The sequence below is a fragment of the Argiope bruennichi genome, chromosome X1, assembly GCF_947563725.1.
Source record: "Argiope bruennichi chromosome X1, qqArgBrue1.1, whole genome shotgun sequence".
In the NCBI taxonomy this organism is placed as follows: domain Eukaryota; kingdom Metazoa; phylum Arthropoda; class Arachnida; order Araneae; family Araneidae; genus Argiope; species Argiope bruennichi.
Window position 1 is genome coordinate 82,404,726 of NC_079162.1, and position 16,527 is coordinate 82,421,252.

Genomic DNA, 16,527 nt, shown 5'->3' on the forward strand with positions numbered 1-16,527 from the left:
ATGTGTTTTCGGAATATTGTTCAGCAGCATGCTCTGTTAATATAGAAATGCATCAAAGTTTCCAAATAAGGTATGTAAATTAAGGACAAAACAATGAATAGCGAGAAACATTCTGAAGTTTCTCACTATTGAAGAAAAAAAGAACAAAAAGAAGGGGGAAAAGTTAGATCAACAATTTTATGCTAACATAAAAGTTCAAAGATTGAATCTCGCTTCTATTTATTTGCATTCAAATTTCTTATGCATTTATATATCATTGTGCAAAATGAAATAAACATAGGTTCAGATTTCTGCATCATGCAAATAATTTAATTACCGAGACGTCATACTCTTTTTCTTCAACTCCTTTACACTAAAATGCTAAAATTAAGTTGCTATGGTGTATTTATAGAATGTCACAAGAAGACGAATGGATTCCATTAACCGGAATGAAATGCATACATTTCAATTTGCGAAAATATTATGTTTGTTTCTGTTTATGTCGGTGACAAAATTTTCAATAAAAACATAGGAATAAATTAGACCAATCAGGAAAAATTTAGTTTTGGTGCATAATCAAATCATGTTCGTTCAGTTTTTAGGAAAAAATACGTTTAGCTTGGCTTTAACGTGTTGATAGTAAACACGTTAGAGCCAACTCAGAGAGACGAATAAGTAGCATAAAAGTAGAAAATGAAGGGAAAGCTGATTTTTTTTCTCCTGCTTCTAATCATTGATCAACTGCGTATTATATTTGAGCTAAATGCAGCCAGATCTGACAAACATTGATTCAATCTGTCTCATAATTTTCAAAATGGACTCCTCTGATATTACGCAATTCTTGTCTGACGCCCACTAACTCTTAAAGCTAGGTTACTTTAATTCACATATACGATGTTCATCATCTGACATCATCCGGTTCAAAATTACGAGGTCCATCCCAAATATGGATCTTGTGATGCTTCTAAGCGGAACGTTAATATAACTAAACTCGGCTAGACTTCAATTATATAAAGATAATTGTCAGAAATAATATCCGACTTCCTTTTAAAAAATTCCCTTTCATTTTAGAATTTCCTAAAATTGAAACATTTACACTTTTTACATAAACATTATAAAATAAAGATATAATACCAATATTTATTTTAAGCTTTTATATGTAACAAATTTTTTCCGTATTGGTCATTTTATTTTAGAAAGGACAGGTAGCATGTGAAAAGTTCCCGTGTGTACAGTGTCTCCATCCTATTTTAAATGATTCAAATTGTTGTCCTGTATGCGATGGATGCTTCTATGCAGGACTTAATATTACCAATCAGCAACGTTTTCTTTCTCCAGGAGACCCATGCGAAGAATGCATTTGTAAGGTAATACAGACTTTTCCATGCTTGATTATTAATTACTCGAAATGAATCGATTTGTATACTCTTTTATTGAACACCTATTTTGTTTGCAAAGATGGACTTTATAGTGTATTTTTAACTCATTACCAGGTACGCTAGAATTCTGAAATTTTGTACATTTTTGTGTTACTAATGCCATTAAACTGCTTTAGTATTTTCAGAACCTAATTATCAGTTAATCGATTAATTTAATTAGATTTTGTTTCCACATTCGGTACGCCATCTAACATTAAATTTCAGAAAAAAAAGTGATTTCAAGATTCCATAACATAATGCATTAGAAATTAAAGAATAAAAATTTGAAATAATTAAAATAAAAAAGTTCTTTTCGAAACATTATTAAAAATGTGTTTTTAAAATGTACTTTTATTAAATTTCTTTTTTAAAATTTAATTGAGGTACTGCTTGCCTATGAATCGGCGCCGACCTGATAACGTTGTATAGAATTCCTTATATTTTCAGTATTTTTTATTGCATGAATATCGTTTTTCTAACCATAATTTAGTATTTAGTACTTACTTTTGAATCATGAAAATGTGGGCAAATCTCTTTTATTCTAAACACAGAATCGGATAAATATATACTAACGAGCTTTCTAACCCTTTTCCTTCAAGCGCCTAACCATATTTAAAAAAATTAATATCCAAGTGTGCATCAATAAGTGAACATATTTTTCCAGGATTTGTATTTAACAAAGGGGAGAAATATAATATAATTTATGAAAAAAAAAATCTTTCTGTATGTATATTTATATAAAAATGATAACAACATACTTTAAATTAGCCCTTTTGCATATTATAGCGTGTCGGACTATTGGATCGAATTACAGTTTTTGATTTTTAAATATGTAATTAAGTCTAAGTAGCCACTAATTTAGAAGACAAAAGAATTTGGACTTGCTTAAGATTTTCATATTATCTGTTTATCCTCATATGGATTGAGATAACAATTAATGTCTCTAATAAGATGTATTATATAATTAGGAGATTTAAAAAATTCATAGGTCACAGATTTAAGATAATTTTCTAAATTATTTTATTAATTAATAAAATACCTCAGAATCAACTCATTGATTAGAATTGATTTCACAGAAGCATTAACTGTCTACGTTTAGATAAACTTAGAATTCTTCTACGCTATGCATTAGAATCAGGATCTACAATCTAAAAAACACTGATGAACTATATTTGCAAATTGATTATGATAAATCATTGCTAATATACAATTTTTTTGTCATCTTTCTATCTATAGTGTGAGTTTTAATTAAACAACTTTGAGCCTAAATATTTTTAGTCGTTGCATTTATTACTATAAACATATGGTTTTATTGAAGAAATATAGAAAAACTATTTAATATAGATAATATTTTTAGAGAGCCAACATAATAGAACGGCCTATTCAAAAATCTGTTCCATGAAATCATTTTTAACATCACACTTTCGCAAAGATAACTATATCAAGGCTCAAAGAAGTTATTTTAGTCCAAAGATGTAAGTTAATTGAAATTCACATTTCATCTATATATGTATAATGAATTAAAAATGGGTTTTACTTATAAAAAATTGTAGATAATACAAAATCAAGAAAACTCATTTAATTTTTTTTTCTTTTGAAGAATGGTACTGTTACTTGCCACAAATTAGCTTGCAGTCTTCCTGCATGTGCTAATCCAGTGATGTTACCCGGAGTCTGCTGTCCAGTTTGCCCAGGTTTGATATTTAAATTAAATAAATTTAACCAGTTAAGTGCATTCGACGTGTATACGCGTCAATCGAAATCTTGATTTTGGAAGGGTCGATGTGTAATTTTTTTTATCTAGTATAAAGGAAATCTCATTCGCTTTATTCGCATTGCAAAAATGGTCGATTTTTTGCAAAGTTTACTATGCAACAATTGGTATTTCGTTTGACGTGTATATGCGTCATCGCTTGATATTAAAAAAGGGCGACTTCAAATCGAAATGATGGATTTAAACATTATTTATGAAGCATGGATAATTTTAATACTTGGGTATTTTAATGCTTATATTTCAAATATTTAGGGATGCTCATTATCAAATAATATCACTAAATATATAACACTGAGGTATTTAAAGTTTGAATTATTTAGTAATTCAATTTGAATAAACTTAAATTATATATTATAGTTTTTTTTCTTATTTATTTCCACTTGTAAATTTCTTAGTTATGAGTAATCATATGTTAAATAATACTGCTGAAATAACAATTAAATTATCGTTTTCAAGTGCAAAAATTGAAGCAATTCTTATCCTTTTCAGGATGTACAGTTTCTGGCATTCAATTTGAGGAAAATAAGGAATTTACTCATCCAGATGACGTATGCGAAAAATGCTTGTGCAAGGTAAATGAAATATTTTTTAAACAAACTGTAATTAACACTTCAAAGTTTTTTTATGACATTCATAAAATTTGTATAATTTGAGCAAACAAATATTTTATTTCTTACTTTAAATGTGGCATTAAATTAATAAAATAAAGCTTCTCGTTTCAGGACGGCCACGTTGCATGTAATAGGCAGATTTGCGAAAGGAACTGCACTCATCCAACTCCTGATCCTTGCTGTCCCATTTGTAATGACTGTTTGTTTGAAACAGTCAAATACTCCAATGGTGAACGTTTCAATCCCGATTCATGTAGAAGTTGTGAATGTAAGGTAGGAAATATTTACCATAAAGAATTAAATTTTCGATTTAATAATGAAGATTACATTTCTATATTTTTAATAATAAAAAATTTATATATTTTTATTATTAAAAATATAAAATTTTAAATAAATAAATTAAAGTTACCTTATTGATCACTGATAATAAAAGTACCGACACCTAATTGATACATTTAAACAACCATTCATTTGATAGGTCAAGGTAAATTTGATGTTAACCTTCTATCTGTAACCAATAAAATTCGTAGCCATTAAAATGCCTATTATAGTGGAATCTCGCTTAGGAGCATTATTCGTTACCGAATATACGCAATAATTACGTAATACGCAATATTCGCTAAGCGAAACATTTTTTTTCTCGTAGGAATCTATGCAAAATAGGAGAATGCGTTCCAATCGGAAAAAAATGAAACTAATTTATAATAATGCAGTTTATAATTTATGATGCAGTTTTTATAGGGAAAATTATGCATAACATTTGCCTTTGGCTATTTTTCAAAATTTTGGAAAAATAAAACAGAGTATTATTATTAAATGAATTTGTAGACCGAGTACCTACTGCTTTATTCAGACGATGCTTCTCAACGTACGATGCAATAATTTCCCATGCTTTCTGCATTTTTCTTATTTTGATAGAGGATTGTTGCTATGTTGAGTCTATTATTTTCTCCACTCCTGACAAAAGATCCTTTCGCAGCTTTTTTGCTGTGACACAGAATGCCTCTTCACAATTCTTCAGTAGTACTGGCTATGTTCTTCCAGACTATTCTTTCCATCGATGTATTTGATATCCAAATCTAGCTCCATCTTCTTGGCTACAGACACAAACTCATCGAAGAAGGCTTTACATGCACTTGCTCAAACACCTCAGAATCGTGTTCGACAACGCCATCCAGTCAAAATTTCTTCCATATAAATATAAGTGTTTTCTTCTAACAAGTTTAAAAATCACTTGATTTCTGCACTTTATTAGTAACATATCTATAATTGAAAATCTTTGTTATAGATATAAAAAAGAATTACTAATTCATCCTTAAACTTCCCTTTTATTCATTGCAATTACTTTCTCATATAAGAGTCTCTGTAATTAAATTTTTTTGAAGATGCTCTAAAAAACTTGAGAAGTAAATTCACGCTTTTAAAATTAGCAAGCGATTTTCAGCATTTTATTATTTAGATCTCTCCCTGCTTATCAGGCAAGTAAAATCGCCTTTCGTGGAATTTTATCTTCATCAAGTGAATGTTAAAATTCCACGAAAGGGATTTTAATATTTATCAAGTCTTTTTTATCCTGGCTTTTCAAAGTTAGAATACGTCTCTTAGTTAGTCACCTGTTTCCAAAAAGCTTAGCAAACTCAAATTATTTAATCAGCGGTTCCTTATCCCTTACATTCCATAATAAGTCTTCATTTAAAGGTTACAGAAAAGCCGCTTGTCTCGTTTGATGCTATCTTTTTCACTTTGGCATTCGAAGGGGGGGGGGGAAGCGAAACCTGACTTACTTTATATATAGGTATATGTTGAATTTTTTGTGTGTGTGTGCTTCCTCGCATTTCCGTCCCTTTCTTAACGGGATGCACCCCACAATTTACGAATCATTGAATTAAACCATATCCACTTTTCCATTTATTTGCTTTGTTTCTGAAATTTTTGTTTAACTCTTCAAACTGATGACGTATGAGCCTATATATTTTTGGTCATTTCACATTTGTATAAGTTTCATCGTCACTGATACATTAAAAAGTCCTTATTAAATAAAGTATATTTTCACAACATAACATGGCATTTTTAAAAAATCTGTAATTTGAGTTCCATCAGCCGCTTACATAAATAAATTTGAGAGTAGATGTAGCTTATCTATGCAAATTTTTTGAATCAAAAAAATTTTAAGGGCATATTTGATAATGTGCATTTTGATATAATAGTGATATCATGTATTTCCAAAGCAATCATGCTAGGATCCTAGAAAAACAGCCATAAGTACTGTTTTCCTAAACAATGTTATTTCATTTAAAAAAAGTAAGAACTTTTTAAATTGACACTTCTTTTCATCAAATCAGTTTCTTCAAAACTTTCTTTATAATTTGCTTCCTGGTTGAAGCTTATTTCGTTCTTCTTAACCAGTTTGGTAAATAGTCAGTTAATACCATATACAGATTAATTATATCAGAAAATACTGAAACTTCATATTTTCATTTTTATCATTCCCTATTTGAATTTGTCCGAAAACGTAACTAATTATAAAAAATATTCATATTTCTTTTCAGGATGGAAACGTCGTATGCACCTCTGAAATTTGTCTTGAATTGAACTGCCAATTAAGAGTTCGTTTGCCTGGACAATGTTGTGAAGTTTGCAGAGGTATTTACAGCAAATTTCTTTTTGATACTGCATAATGCTGATTGCTTTGAACTAAAATTAAAATGAATAAATACCGTTTTATTCCTTCTGATGCCGAGTAAGCTTTTAAGCAAGCATATGTTACTGATACACGAAATATTTTTTATTCAGATATTAGGTTTAGGAATTTTTGCATTATTTCAGTTTCGTATCGGAAAGTAAAAATAATTATATCAACTATTGAGGGTAATTGTAAAACGATAGGAAAAAAAGGGAGACCGAGAGACTTTTGAAACGAAGAAAAAAAGTTTTGTTATCGAAATGCAATGACATTGAAGAAAGGGATTTACTCACCTTGGCCGGAACGATTTTTCAGTAATTTAGACCATCATTATATGACATTACTCTGCTTTATTTGAAGCAGATATGGAAAAAGTTCTTTGAATGATGCCCTTCTGATTGTTTAAAATGAATTAAATTCATTTATGGAATGAACGATGACGGTGATTTAGTTCTTCTCGGAATATTAATATGGCGATTTGAAGTTGGTTATCAATTACGTATTGTGACTCTTATTTCGAAACAGCAGGATAGTGTTCTCCCTAAACTTTCTGGCATACTCCCTAATAAAGGCCTTATCCGCTTTTCTCCGCATAAAACTGTCGGTCTTGGATAAAGCCGCGAATGTTTTGCATGGTGAATCTAGAAAACGCACGAACTCTAGTATTTTTGTTGAATTTATCGCAAAGATATGTATTTTGAACACCTTTTCGCAGGCAGATTCACAACAAAATGTGACACTAAACTGTAGTTGTAGTCACAAGGTATCATACCGAATTTCATCGAATTAAGTCATTAGAATTAAGTCAAAATTAGAAAACCGTGACTTTTAAAAATATATGAATTTTGCCTCTATGTTTGTATACTGGGCTCATGATTCTAGCAGTATCTTAGTGGCATCGTTAAGTAATTGACTCCAGCTAGCTCAAGTTTTTTATGTAAAACCTTAAGAAACATCACTGAACACGTGCAATGGACAATGAGTAACAAAGATGTCAATTAATATCTCTAATGTTGTCATAACATACTATACTAAGCCGTCTTATCATACTAGAATTTCGATTAGCAGTCTTCATTTAGAAAGCATATATACCTGTATTTTTTTATTATTTTGAGAAGATCATACATTCTTTAAAAGAAGTATCTGCATAAAAGCAGAAGAAAATATACAGTTGTATTTTTTTAAATTGAAGTACTCAAGTATTGTGCAATTTTTATAACGTGTCGGTTAATAAATTGAATTTCAGTTTAGAGCATAACATAAAAATAAAGAAAATATCGGGGAATTGTTACCTCCGAATTAATTCATAAACTTTAAATACTTAAATGACATTTATTGTTATGGTTTATATTTTTTAAATTTGGATTTAATTTTCCTCGATTTTTGAATAATCAGAATTTCGCTTAAGAATAGTCATTCTCGAGTCCATTTTCATTATACTGTCCTTCTTAATTGGGTTATTTAACATTTTAATTTCACAACACTTTCTCTCCTTTTTCAGGTTGTGTTTATGAAGGAACTGAATATGAGAACGATGCAACGTGGATTTCACCGCACAATCCATGCTTATCTTGTAAATGCACAGGTGGAACAGTATCATGTAAAAACATCGTTTGTCCAGTAGAATGTGTGGAGCCAATACCCGTTCCTGGACGCTGTTGTCCTGTCTGCCCAGGTATAAATTATTTATTTTATAAATCACCAAAGGCTTCGATTACCATCCCATATGATGTATCTAAAAATTAATAATGAAATACTGGTGCTATTTATGTTTCTGTTCAAAGAGTAACATAAGAACATTACAGTAACCAAGAAAAGACGTGTGTGAGAGAGAAAGAGTTGTGCGCGCGCTTGTGTTTACTTGTTAAAGAACTTGTCTTCATTAAATGAATTTGCATTTAATTAATGTGCGTATACACACACACACACATATATATAATGGACAAAAATATTTTCAGTGAGTTGTAGCTATGTTTTTGTTAAACTAAATAACTTGAAAGTGGCAGTATAAGGGATGAAATCTTAAATGACAACTGTCCAAGATTTTATCATGAAAAACAAAATATAATACAAAAGTGCATTATCTCTCGAAGAAAGAAGCATGAATAATATAAGGCAATTCAAATGGAAATATGTCTTTATTTATTTATTTAGTATGCGTTTTCGGAGTTTGTTAAAAAAAATATACATGTACATTGACAGTAAATTGTCATTAAAAATTGCGAAATGCTTCAAATATCACACACATGAGCTCAAAAGTAACATGCAATCTCTATTATGAATTATTACTCTACAAATTCACTAAAAAATTCAACTAATCGATTTCAGAATTTTATCTCAAGTGACAAAATGTCCCAATAATACCTTAAATCAACTAACAAAACAAAGAGATTTTTATGAATTAAATCCGAGAGCTTGAAGGTCATATTTAAACCGCTGTTCTAAAAATTTCTGAATACATGTACTATTGATTCAGTTACTCTAAGGCTTTAGAATTTATTTTATATTATTTACTTAAGTATATATATATTTTTTGAAAATGAAATTAATGATACAACATATAGTTTTTTCTGATTTCAATATAAGCACGTGTTTAATAATTATTATAGCTAGAATGGAATATATATAAATTATTTTTACAAAATATGAAATGTAAAAATAATTTTTCCTTTTTAAGCGGTATAGCCATGACAGCAACATAGACACATTAAGAAAAGTTAACATACCTGAATTTCTGTCCGCATAATTACGCGTTTTGAGAAGGAATTTCATTATAATCATTAATCAGTAACGGAACTTTAATAAAAAAAATCTAATTGCAGACAAATTTATTTCAAAAGAGAATCAAATGTTATCACTAAGCAACGGACACAGGTATACATAGAATTGCCACTGCAATCTAGAAACGGGTACAAAAACCAAGTTTATTTAACTTTATTGAGCCAAGAGTACATAAAAAAACTCGAAAGTATAAAAAACAAAAATCACTGCCATATATTGCAATATGGTATCAGTCACAAATATTGATATTCCATATATTATTTCGCAGAATGTGAAAGAGATGGAGTGAAGTACAAGTCCGGAGAACGTTTCTCACCTCCTTCTCGCCCTTGTGACTCTTGTACTTGTGATTCAGGACACATATTTTGTATTCGGCATGAGTGTCCTGTCCTTATCGACTGCCCAGAGGAATCTATTCGACCACCCAGCGAAGGAGAGTGTTGTCCAACTTGTGCAGCCTTTGGTTCCGTTTGTACGCGTGATCAGATTGGTCAATTATTTCATCCTTATCCTGATCCATGTTTTGTCTGCCAGTGTTCGGTAAGTTTCCTTATATTAAGTGATTTTTATTAATATTTTATTGCAACTTTGTGGGAAAAGTTAGTTTTTATTTGTGATACAAAAATTCTCTTTTCAGTAATTTTCCGACATGTTTGCAATATTTCGTAATAACTGATGACAAAGGAATATGTATTTTATCACTTTAACCCATATGCGTAGGTAAAATTCGGGTACTAGTGATACACATATTTGCTTGTTAAAATATGCGGAAACATAGGCCAGGTATATATAAAACTCTATACAGGTTGTCACTTTGTCAATATGCGAAATTTTTATGTCCAGAGGGTCAAACGAATGCAATAAATCTTGAGATATTAATTTCACTGAATATGTTTAAAAATGAATAGCTAAGCAAAAATTGAACCTTCCTATTTACAGCATCGAATTTCAAAAAATTAAAATTACAGAACCCACTCTTGTGTGTTGTTATTTGCTCTTATGTATTGTTATTTGTTCAGCGCAGTGAAAAGTTTGAATGACATTTCAAAGTTACGTATTGCACGAAACATATGCGTCAAACACAATCAAAAAGAAATGGAAAACAAGCAATAAATAGTGGTAAACAACGAAAAAATAAAACTATCTAACCAAGTACAGAATTTTTCTTCACACATGGTGATACTTCAAAAGAGAGATGGTAGACAGCAATGAAGCTCTTATAGCTGAATGAACATTTACTGCATCACAAACTGTATTACTTGAAGACGCAGTCAAATGTAAAATTTGACTGATTTCTTTGGACAAAATTCGTGTTCCAGCGCTAACCTACATCTCTCATATGTAAAATAGTATGGTATAAGATGATAGATTCTTGATCCAGTTGTGAAATTACTTAAAATATTTTGCTTTTTATGCCATTTTTGTTTCCTTTTTTTATTTTTTCGGCATATTTTATCGGTTCGGCGTTCGTTTTTCATATTACAATTGCCACTTCAGTGCTACTCACAATTTTTCACTGAGTAAATCGTTCCAGAATGTGTAAACGTTTGTGTTGCCGATTAAATTTTTTGATAATTTGTAAATGCAATATTATCGTTCAATTTCAATTTTTCTCATTCTCGAACATATTGAAATACTTATATCCCGAATTTCATCGGTATTCGTTTATCGTTACATCCTCCAGAATTTCGTATAGAGGCAATTTATTTTATGATCACTCTATTTATTTGTACTTAACTGTCTCTTTTGTTTCTTAAAAATGCTGAGTAATCTGTAACTGTCTGTCATGTAAAAATGGAAAAGAAACTACTAGTTGTCTTTATGGATAATTAATATCATTTAAGACGAAATTGCGGCGGGAGGGGGGGGGAGCAGGAATAAAAAAAATTTGGTATTAAACTTTCAAAATTATGAAATTTGATTTTTATTTCAATTTTCAAATGTGCACAAACATTTTAAAGCTAACAAGTACTTAATAAAATAAAGGTAATAAATCCGTATGTTTTTGCTACATCTCCTTTTCTGCTCAGAATTATTTTATTTTATTCCCGTTGTTATTCTGTTTTTAACTCTGTTAGACATCTGGAAGGGCAATATCGGTCCAACTACAGAAGATGTAATAAGTAAATTAGCGTATATTTTAAATTAAATAATTGTTAAACGTTACTAATAATGATACGTGACTCAAATTATTTCAGGCATTTTTAATTATACTATTTACTTTGTGTTATTTCTGTACAGGAAAACTTTATGTGGGTATGCTCAAAAGAATTTTGTCCGCCTCTGAACTGCCCTGCTGAGGAAATCCTGAAAAGCGACAAAGAATGCTGCCCCAAGTGCGGAGGTTGGTAGAAACTTTAAATGTTATTTTCACGAAATAATTTAATCGATATTTTAATTTGATACATGGATCTTTATTTTTTAGTCTGCATCTCTGAGGGAAATGAAATTCATTTGCATGGAGATTCATGGGCAACTCATAATGATCCTTGCAATGTCTGTTCCTGTGACGTGAGTGTCGATATTTCTTTTTCCTAATATTCTGTATTTTTAATACTATATCAGCTTTTATGAAATATATTAACATTTTATATTTTCTCTTTTATAAGTATTTTTTTATATATATTTAACAATAAACAACTGAGAATATTCCCCAAAAGCCTGAATAACATCAATATCCTTGTTATATTCAATTATTTCTTCAACGGTAAACAAGAATTCCAAAGAAAAATGATGCGCATTTTATTCTCTATATTATGAGTATGAATGTGGACAAATCCTAAAAAGGATATTTTTCATCTTCTTCGGAAATTTAATAGAATATTATTTGTTCGCAGAGGTATTGATGTAGCTTAGAAAACGGTTTTTCTAGAAACGGTTTTTTCTTAAACGGTTTCATTTTCTACTTATGCGCTTGTATAAAATAGATCTTTTATCCCTGCTTATCCACTTAATATTTATATGTCGTTTAATTTAATACAGAATGGTGCTTTTAGTTCAGCTTTTTTCCCCCTGACAACAGCGGGCTCGGTTAATCCCTCCAAAGACCCCTAAGTGGTGAAAGTCTTGGGACCGCAATTCCCCCTCTCCAGCTTCTAAAGCCATTATTTTTATCGATTTCATCGTAATCTCTTTATAAGCAGTTTTTAGATAAGAAATATTATACCAAACCGAAATGACGACATATTTAGTCATGGTACTTTGAAGAGAATTAATGGAATCGTAGGTCTAAAAACTCCAGAATTTAAACTTAAAAAAAAATTTTAAGTGAAATGTTTTTTTAAAAAAATGCACATTTTTTTTTTTTTTTTTTTTTCAAAATTCAAAACTATTACGCAGAGTTTCTCAGGCTGCTGACTAGAGAATCAATTTACCGGTTGAAAAAGATTTACATACTCATCTACAAGTGAATTTGAAAATTTGATTAAAAAAATTATAAGAATAGTACTCTGAGGTTTAACCCTTTCAGGACCGTTGAAAGGAGAAAGAAGCATTCCCCCAGGCTTGCGAGCTCCGAGAGTGTACGCACCCAAAGGCCTGGACGATTTTTCTCACTAAGCCTAATTTTAATTAAAAATTCATATAAATTATTACTACATTCATTATTACTATATATAAATAGGCTGAAATTTATAGTTTATTGTGATTTTATTAAAAACAATTGCGAAATTTAAAGTAAATGAAATAAAATAAAGAATCATTTTTATTAGAGTAACATTTTAATAAATAAAGTTATGTATAATATATACTTTCGGAAAATGACATACATTTGCTTACTAATACTCAAAACATGGAAAATATTAGAAAACTTAATGTAAAAAAATATATCTAAAATGTTTGAAGTTTATGATACATTTCAAAACATATTTCGGGACAAAGCCCTACATTTAAAGTTTTGCATTTACAATAAGATAACTTCCGTTTTTATTCTTTTAAAGAACTATCTGATTTATTCATCAATTTAGAAATCTCTCTCTCACTTAAACATTTTGCTCTTTTCGCCATAGTGACTAAAATAAAACTGACCCAAAATATGCAAAAAAAAAAAAAAAAAACTATCTAGCAAACTCCAAATGCAAATTATAAAGCTACATCCACATAAACCACTAAGTCAGCTTTTATCCATCTTAGTCCAAATATAAATTTAAACCCAGAGCGCAGGCAATCAAGGTCCTTTAAATGCCCAACCTCTCGAGAGAACAGAAAAAGTGCAAGTGTTTATATGTTTAAATACTCGGATCAAATAAAAAAATAACCCGGAAGCAAATGAGCATATTGAAGGTCAATGTTCTGTGAAACATTATTCGAAATTATAACGGACTTCAACCGCTATCTAGTGCCATTTAAAAATTTAAATAAAACGTTCCAAATTGAAGTCACGGCTCATGGGCTCATGAAGTGGGAAAGGCTGATCACATATACGAGTTCTCTGGCCCTGAAGGGAGACTCGCTTGATCACGGTCCTCAACGGGTTAAGCGATTAAGTTTGAGCAAATGATTCATATAGATCAATTAAAAGCGCAAAATTAAATTGCTATGAAAATACCACACAACAAATCTTGAAACCTATAGAGCCCCCTCACACACACACACACACACACACAAATTTGAGGAGCTTCTAAGCAGACAGATGCCTTCTTTGCGTATTTAATAACTTACCCCTAATCACAACCTATGGATAAGCATATTTTCAACCTTCGTCGATTATTTAACATATAGATCACGTAACCACAGTAAATCCCAGTGCTATGCACTGTTTTATCCAGATTACCTGAGTTACGTTGGACCCAGATCGCTGTAAATAATTAAGAAAATAACAAAACTGATAGGCTCACAGCTATAAACATTTAGTTGCATGATATTCTTGTAGGAGGAACTGAACACCAAGACGGATAGAAGAATATTAACCCCTTGGATATAGGATAGGTATATAAGGATTATTTAGAAGATTTAATAATTGCATTTGAATAAGAACTTTTTAAGGTTATCAGTGTTTATTTCCTCTGGTTTTCAGTAAAGAACTTTTGATCAAATGTTAGGTTGTTTGAGTGATTGGGGATTTTATTTAAAAAATTCCATGAAGTCTTCTCGACGTGCTCATCTATTATATCGATACTGATATCTGAGCGGATAACATGAATTCTTAATACACATGGGACATTTGTAATTATCCTTAGCTTATTTTGTAGTAGTTTAGATCTTTTCCCTGTCTTTTTTTTTTTTTTTTTTGGTGCAACTGAACTCCATAATGTTTAGAGGCTTAGCGAAAATGGATAAACTGAATAAAATAAGTTCAATGTTTCCAAATTGTAGTATCAAATTATTAAATATGCCTCTCCATATCAAAATACATTCTTTTTAAAATTATATATGAGAATTGGATAACTATCAATCATTGCAGTACAATGATGAAAAAAGGAAGCAATGTTTACCATTACAAAAAATAATTTTAATTAAATCTTAACATGAGTTTAAGGTGTCAGTAGACAAGATTTACGGATAAAAACGAACATCCCTGATTCTTAACTAATTTATCCGTAAAACATATATGTATCGATTTATAGTATTTTTAGGTTTATAAATTAAAAGAATTTTTTATATCTATTCAAAAATTACGTGAAATCATAAATATTCAGTGATGTAGCGAGGAGCACTGACGCCCAAGACAATTTTATTGTTTTGACGAAAGTCGTCATTAGCAGCTTAGGAACTGTAAATGGCACCCTGGTCCATGGTATTATTTTTTTGCCTTCTTCACCATATTTGACCTTTACGTCCTCATTGACCTTGATAACTACTCCACTGTTAACATTTCAAGTATTTTACAGACTATAAGCTTAATCAAAAAGACAGTGTATTCCCAAAACAGAAGTTGTTATCTATTACCATACCAGTTGAATTCGATAGCAATCCAATACCAGTCCAATTTTAGTTACATAATATAAGTAGAATACAAGTAAAGGATGTGTAAGCAGAGAAGATGTTTTAGTGTATTTGATTTAACAAATATTTGTTATGATTTAATAATCATCATTTTTTAACATCCCTATGATGTTGGAAGATCCTTTTCAAACCTTAATTATAATTTTGATTTCCTTTCAGTATGGTTCAATTCATTGCAACAGGACCATTTGCTCCGAAATCAACTGTAGAGGGGAGGAAATTGCATTCAGAGCTCCCGGAGAATGTTGTTCTATTTGTATTTCTTCAACAGACTTGTCATGTGATTATGGAGGCGCTTATTATGAAGTAAGTGTTTTCCAGTAAATGCTAGTATTTTAAGTCATCAAGCAAACTTAAAATTAAAATTTACAAACCAGAAATCCAAAATGATTTTGGGTTAAAATAGTCCACGCTGTTAAAATCCTATCGTTCTTTTTAACAAATTATTCATGGGAAGACTATTGCAATCGTCAAAACATTCGATTTCGAGACTTTGATGAATCTTCAAATTCCTGATTTTCCTAAGAGCCTGAAAAAAAAATATTTTGACCTTATGTTTTCTAGCTATCTGTGAACATGGTAACTTCAAATAACTAAGAGCTATAAGCATGAGATTTGGTATGTACTATTTATACAAAAATTGCAGACTTTTATCAAATTTTGTGAGATATGGGCTTGTCTGTTAGTTCGTTCGTTCACGTGAACAAAATAACTCAAAAACGGAAACTACTAGATGGGTAAAATTTAATAAGTCATTATATCATTAGAATTAATTATTCTACATCAAAATGTGGGCCAAATTCGTTAAAGTGTTGATTGTACGTTGATATATATATTTATGTGTAGTGAGCGCGATTACTCAAAAAGGCAATGATTTAGACAAAAGAAATTTGGTATGTGCCCTCACCACTAAAAGCTTATATCTATATAAATTTTTAGAGGGGGGAATGAAATAAAAACACCCAAAATGTACACCTTATTTTTTTTCACTATATTTTAAAGCAAAAAAATTAGTATTTTTTTTAATTTTCCAATACGAGGAATTATTATTTTAATGTTATTACTCAATATGGGCAAAAATGATTTTGGGTAAAAATAAGCTTTAACTGATCCTTATACACAGAGCCGGATAAACTATCTAAGACAATGCAAATTTAACTAATCCGTTTCCTTTCTAAACTCTCAAAATCAAATATTTTTTTCATCGATTTTAATTCGATCTTTATATAAGTAGTTTATCTTTATTTTTGATCTTTATATAATTTTTGACAACATGAAATAGCAAAATGTTTAATTACAAATCACTTTATAAAAAGTTTGTTTTCATATATGTCATAT

The 16,527-nt window shown here is 30.1% G+C and overlaps 1 protein-coding gene across 1 annotated transcript in view; it reads left to right on the plus strand.

The window, feature by feature from the left end:
* LOC129958363 (zonadhesin-like) overlaps positions 1-16,527 on the plus strand; it is a 211,230-nt gene that overhangs the window by 182,480 nt on the left and 12,223 nt on the right. Inside the window, exons 48-57 of the mRNA XM_056070797.1 lie at positions 1,176-1,346; positions 2,998-3,091; positions 3,661-3,743; positions 3,894-4,055; positions 6,332-6,425; positions 7,967-8,140; positions 9,515-9,786; positions 11,488-11,590; positions 11,672-11,757; positions 15,349-15,495. Of these exons, the coding sequence (XP_055926772.1) occupies positions 1,176-1,346; positions 2,998-3,091; positions 3,661-3,743; positions 3,894-4,055; positions 6,332-6,425; positions 7,967-8,140; positions 9,515-9,786; positions 11,488-11,590; positions 11,672-11,757; positions 15,349-15,495 (1,386 nt within the window). The remainder of the gene's footprint in view (positions 1-1,175; positions 1,347-2,997; positions 3,092-3,660; positions 3,744-3,893; positions 4,056-6,331; positions 6,426-7,966; positions 8,141-9,514; positions 9,787-11,487; positions 11,591-11,671; positions 11,758-15,348; positions 15,496-16,527) is intronic.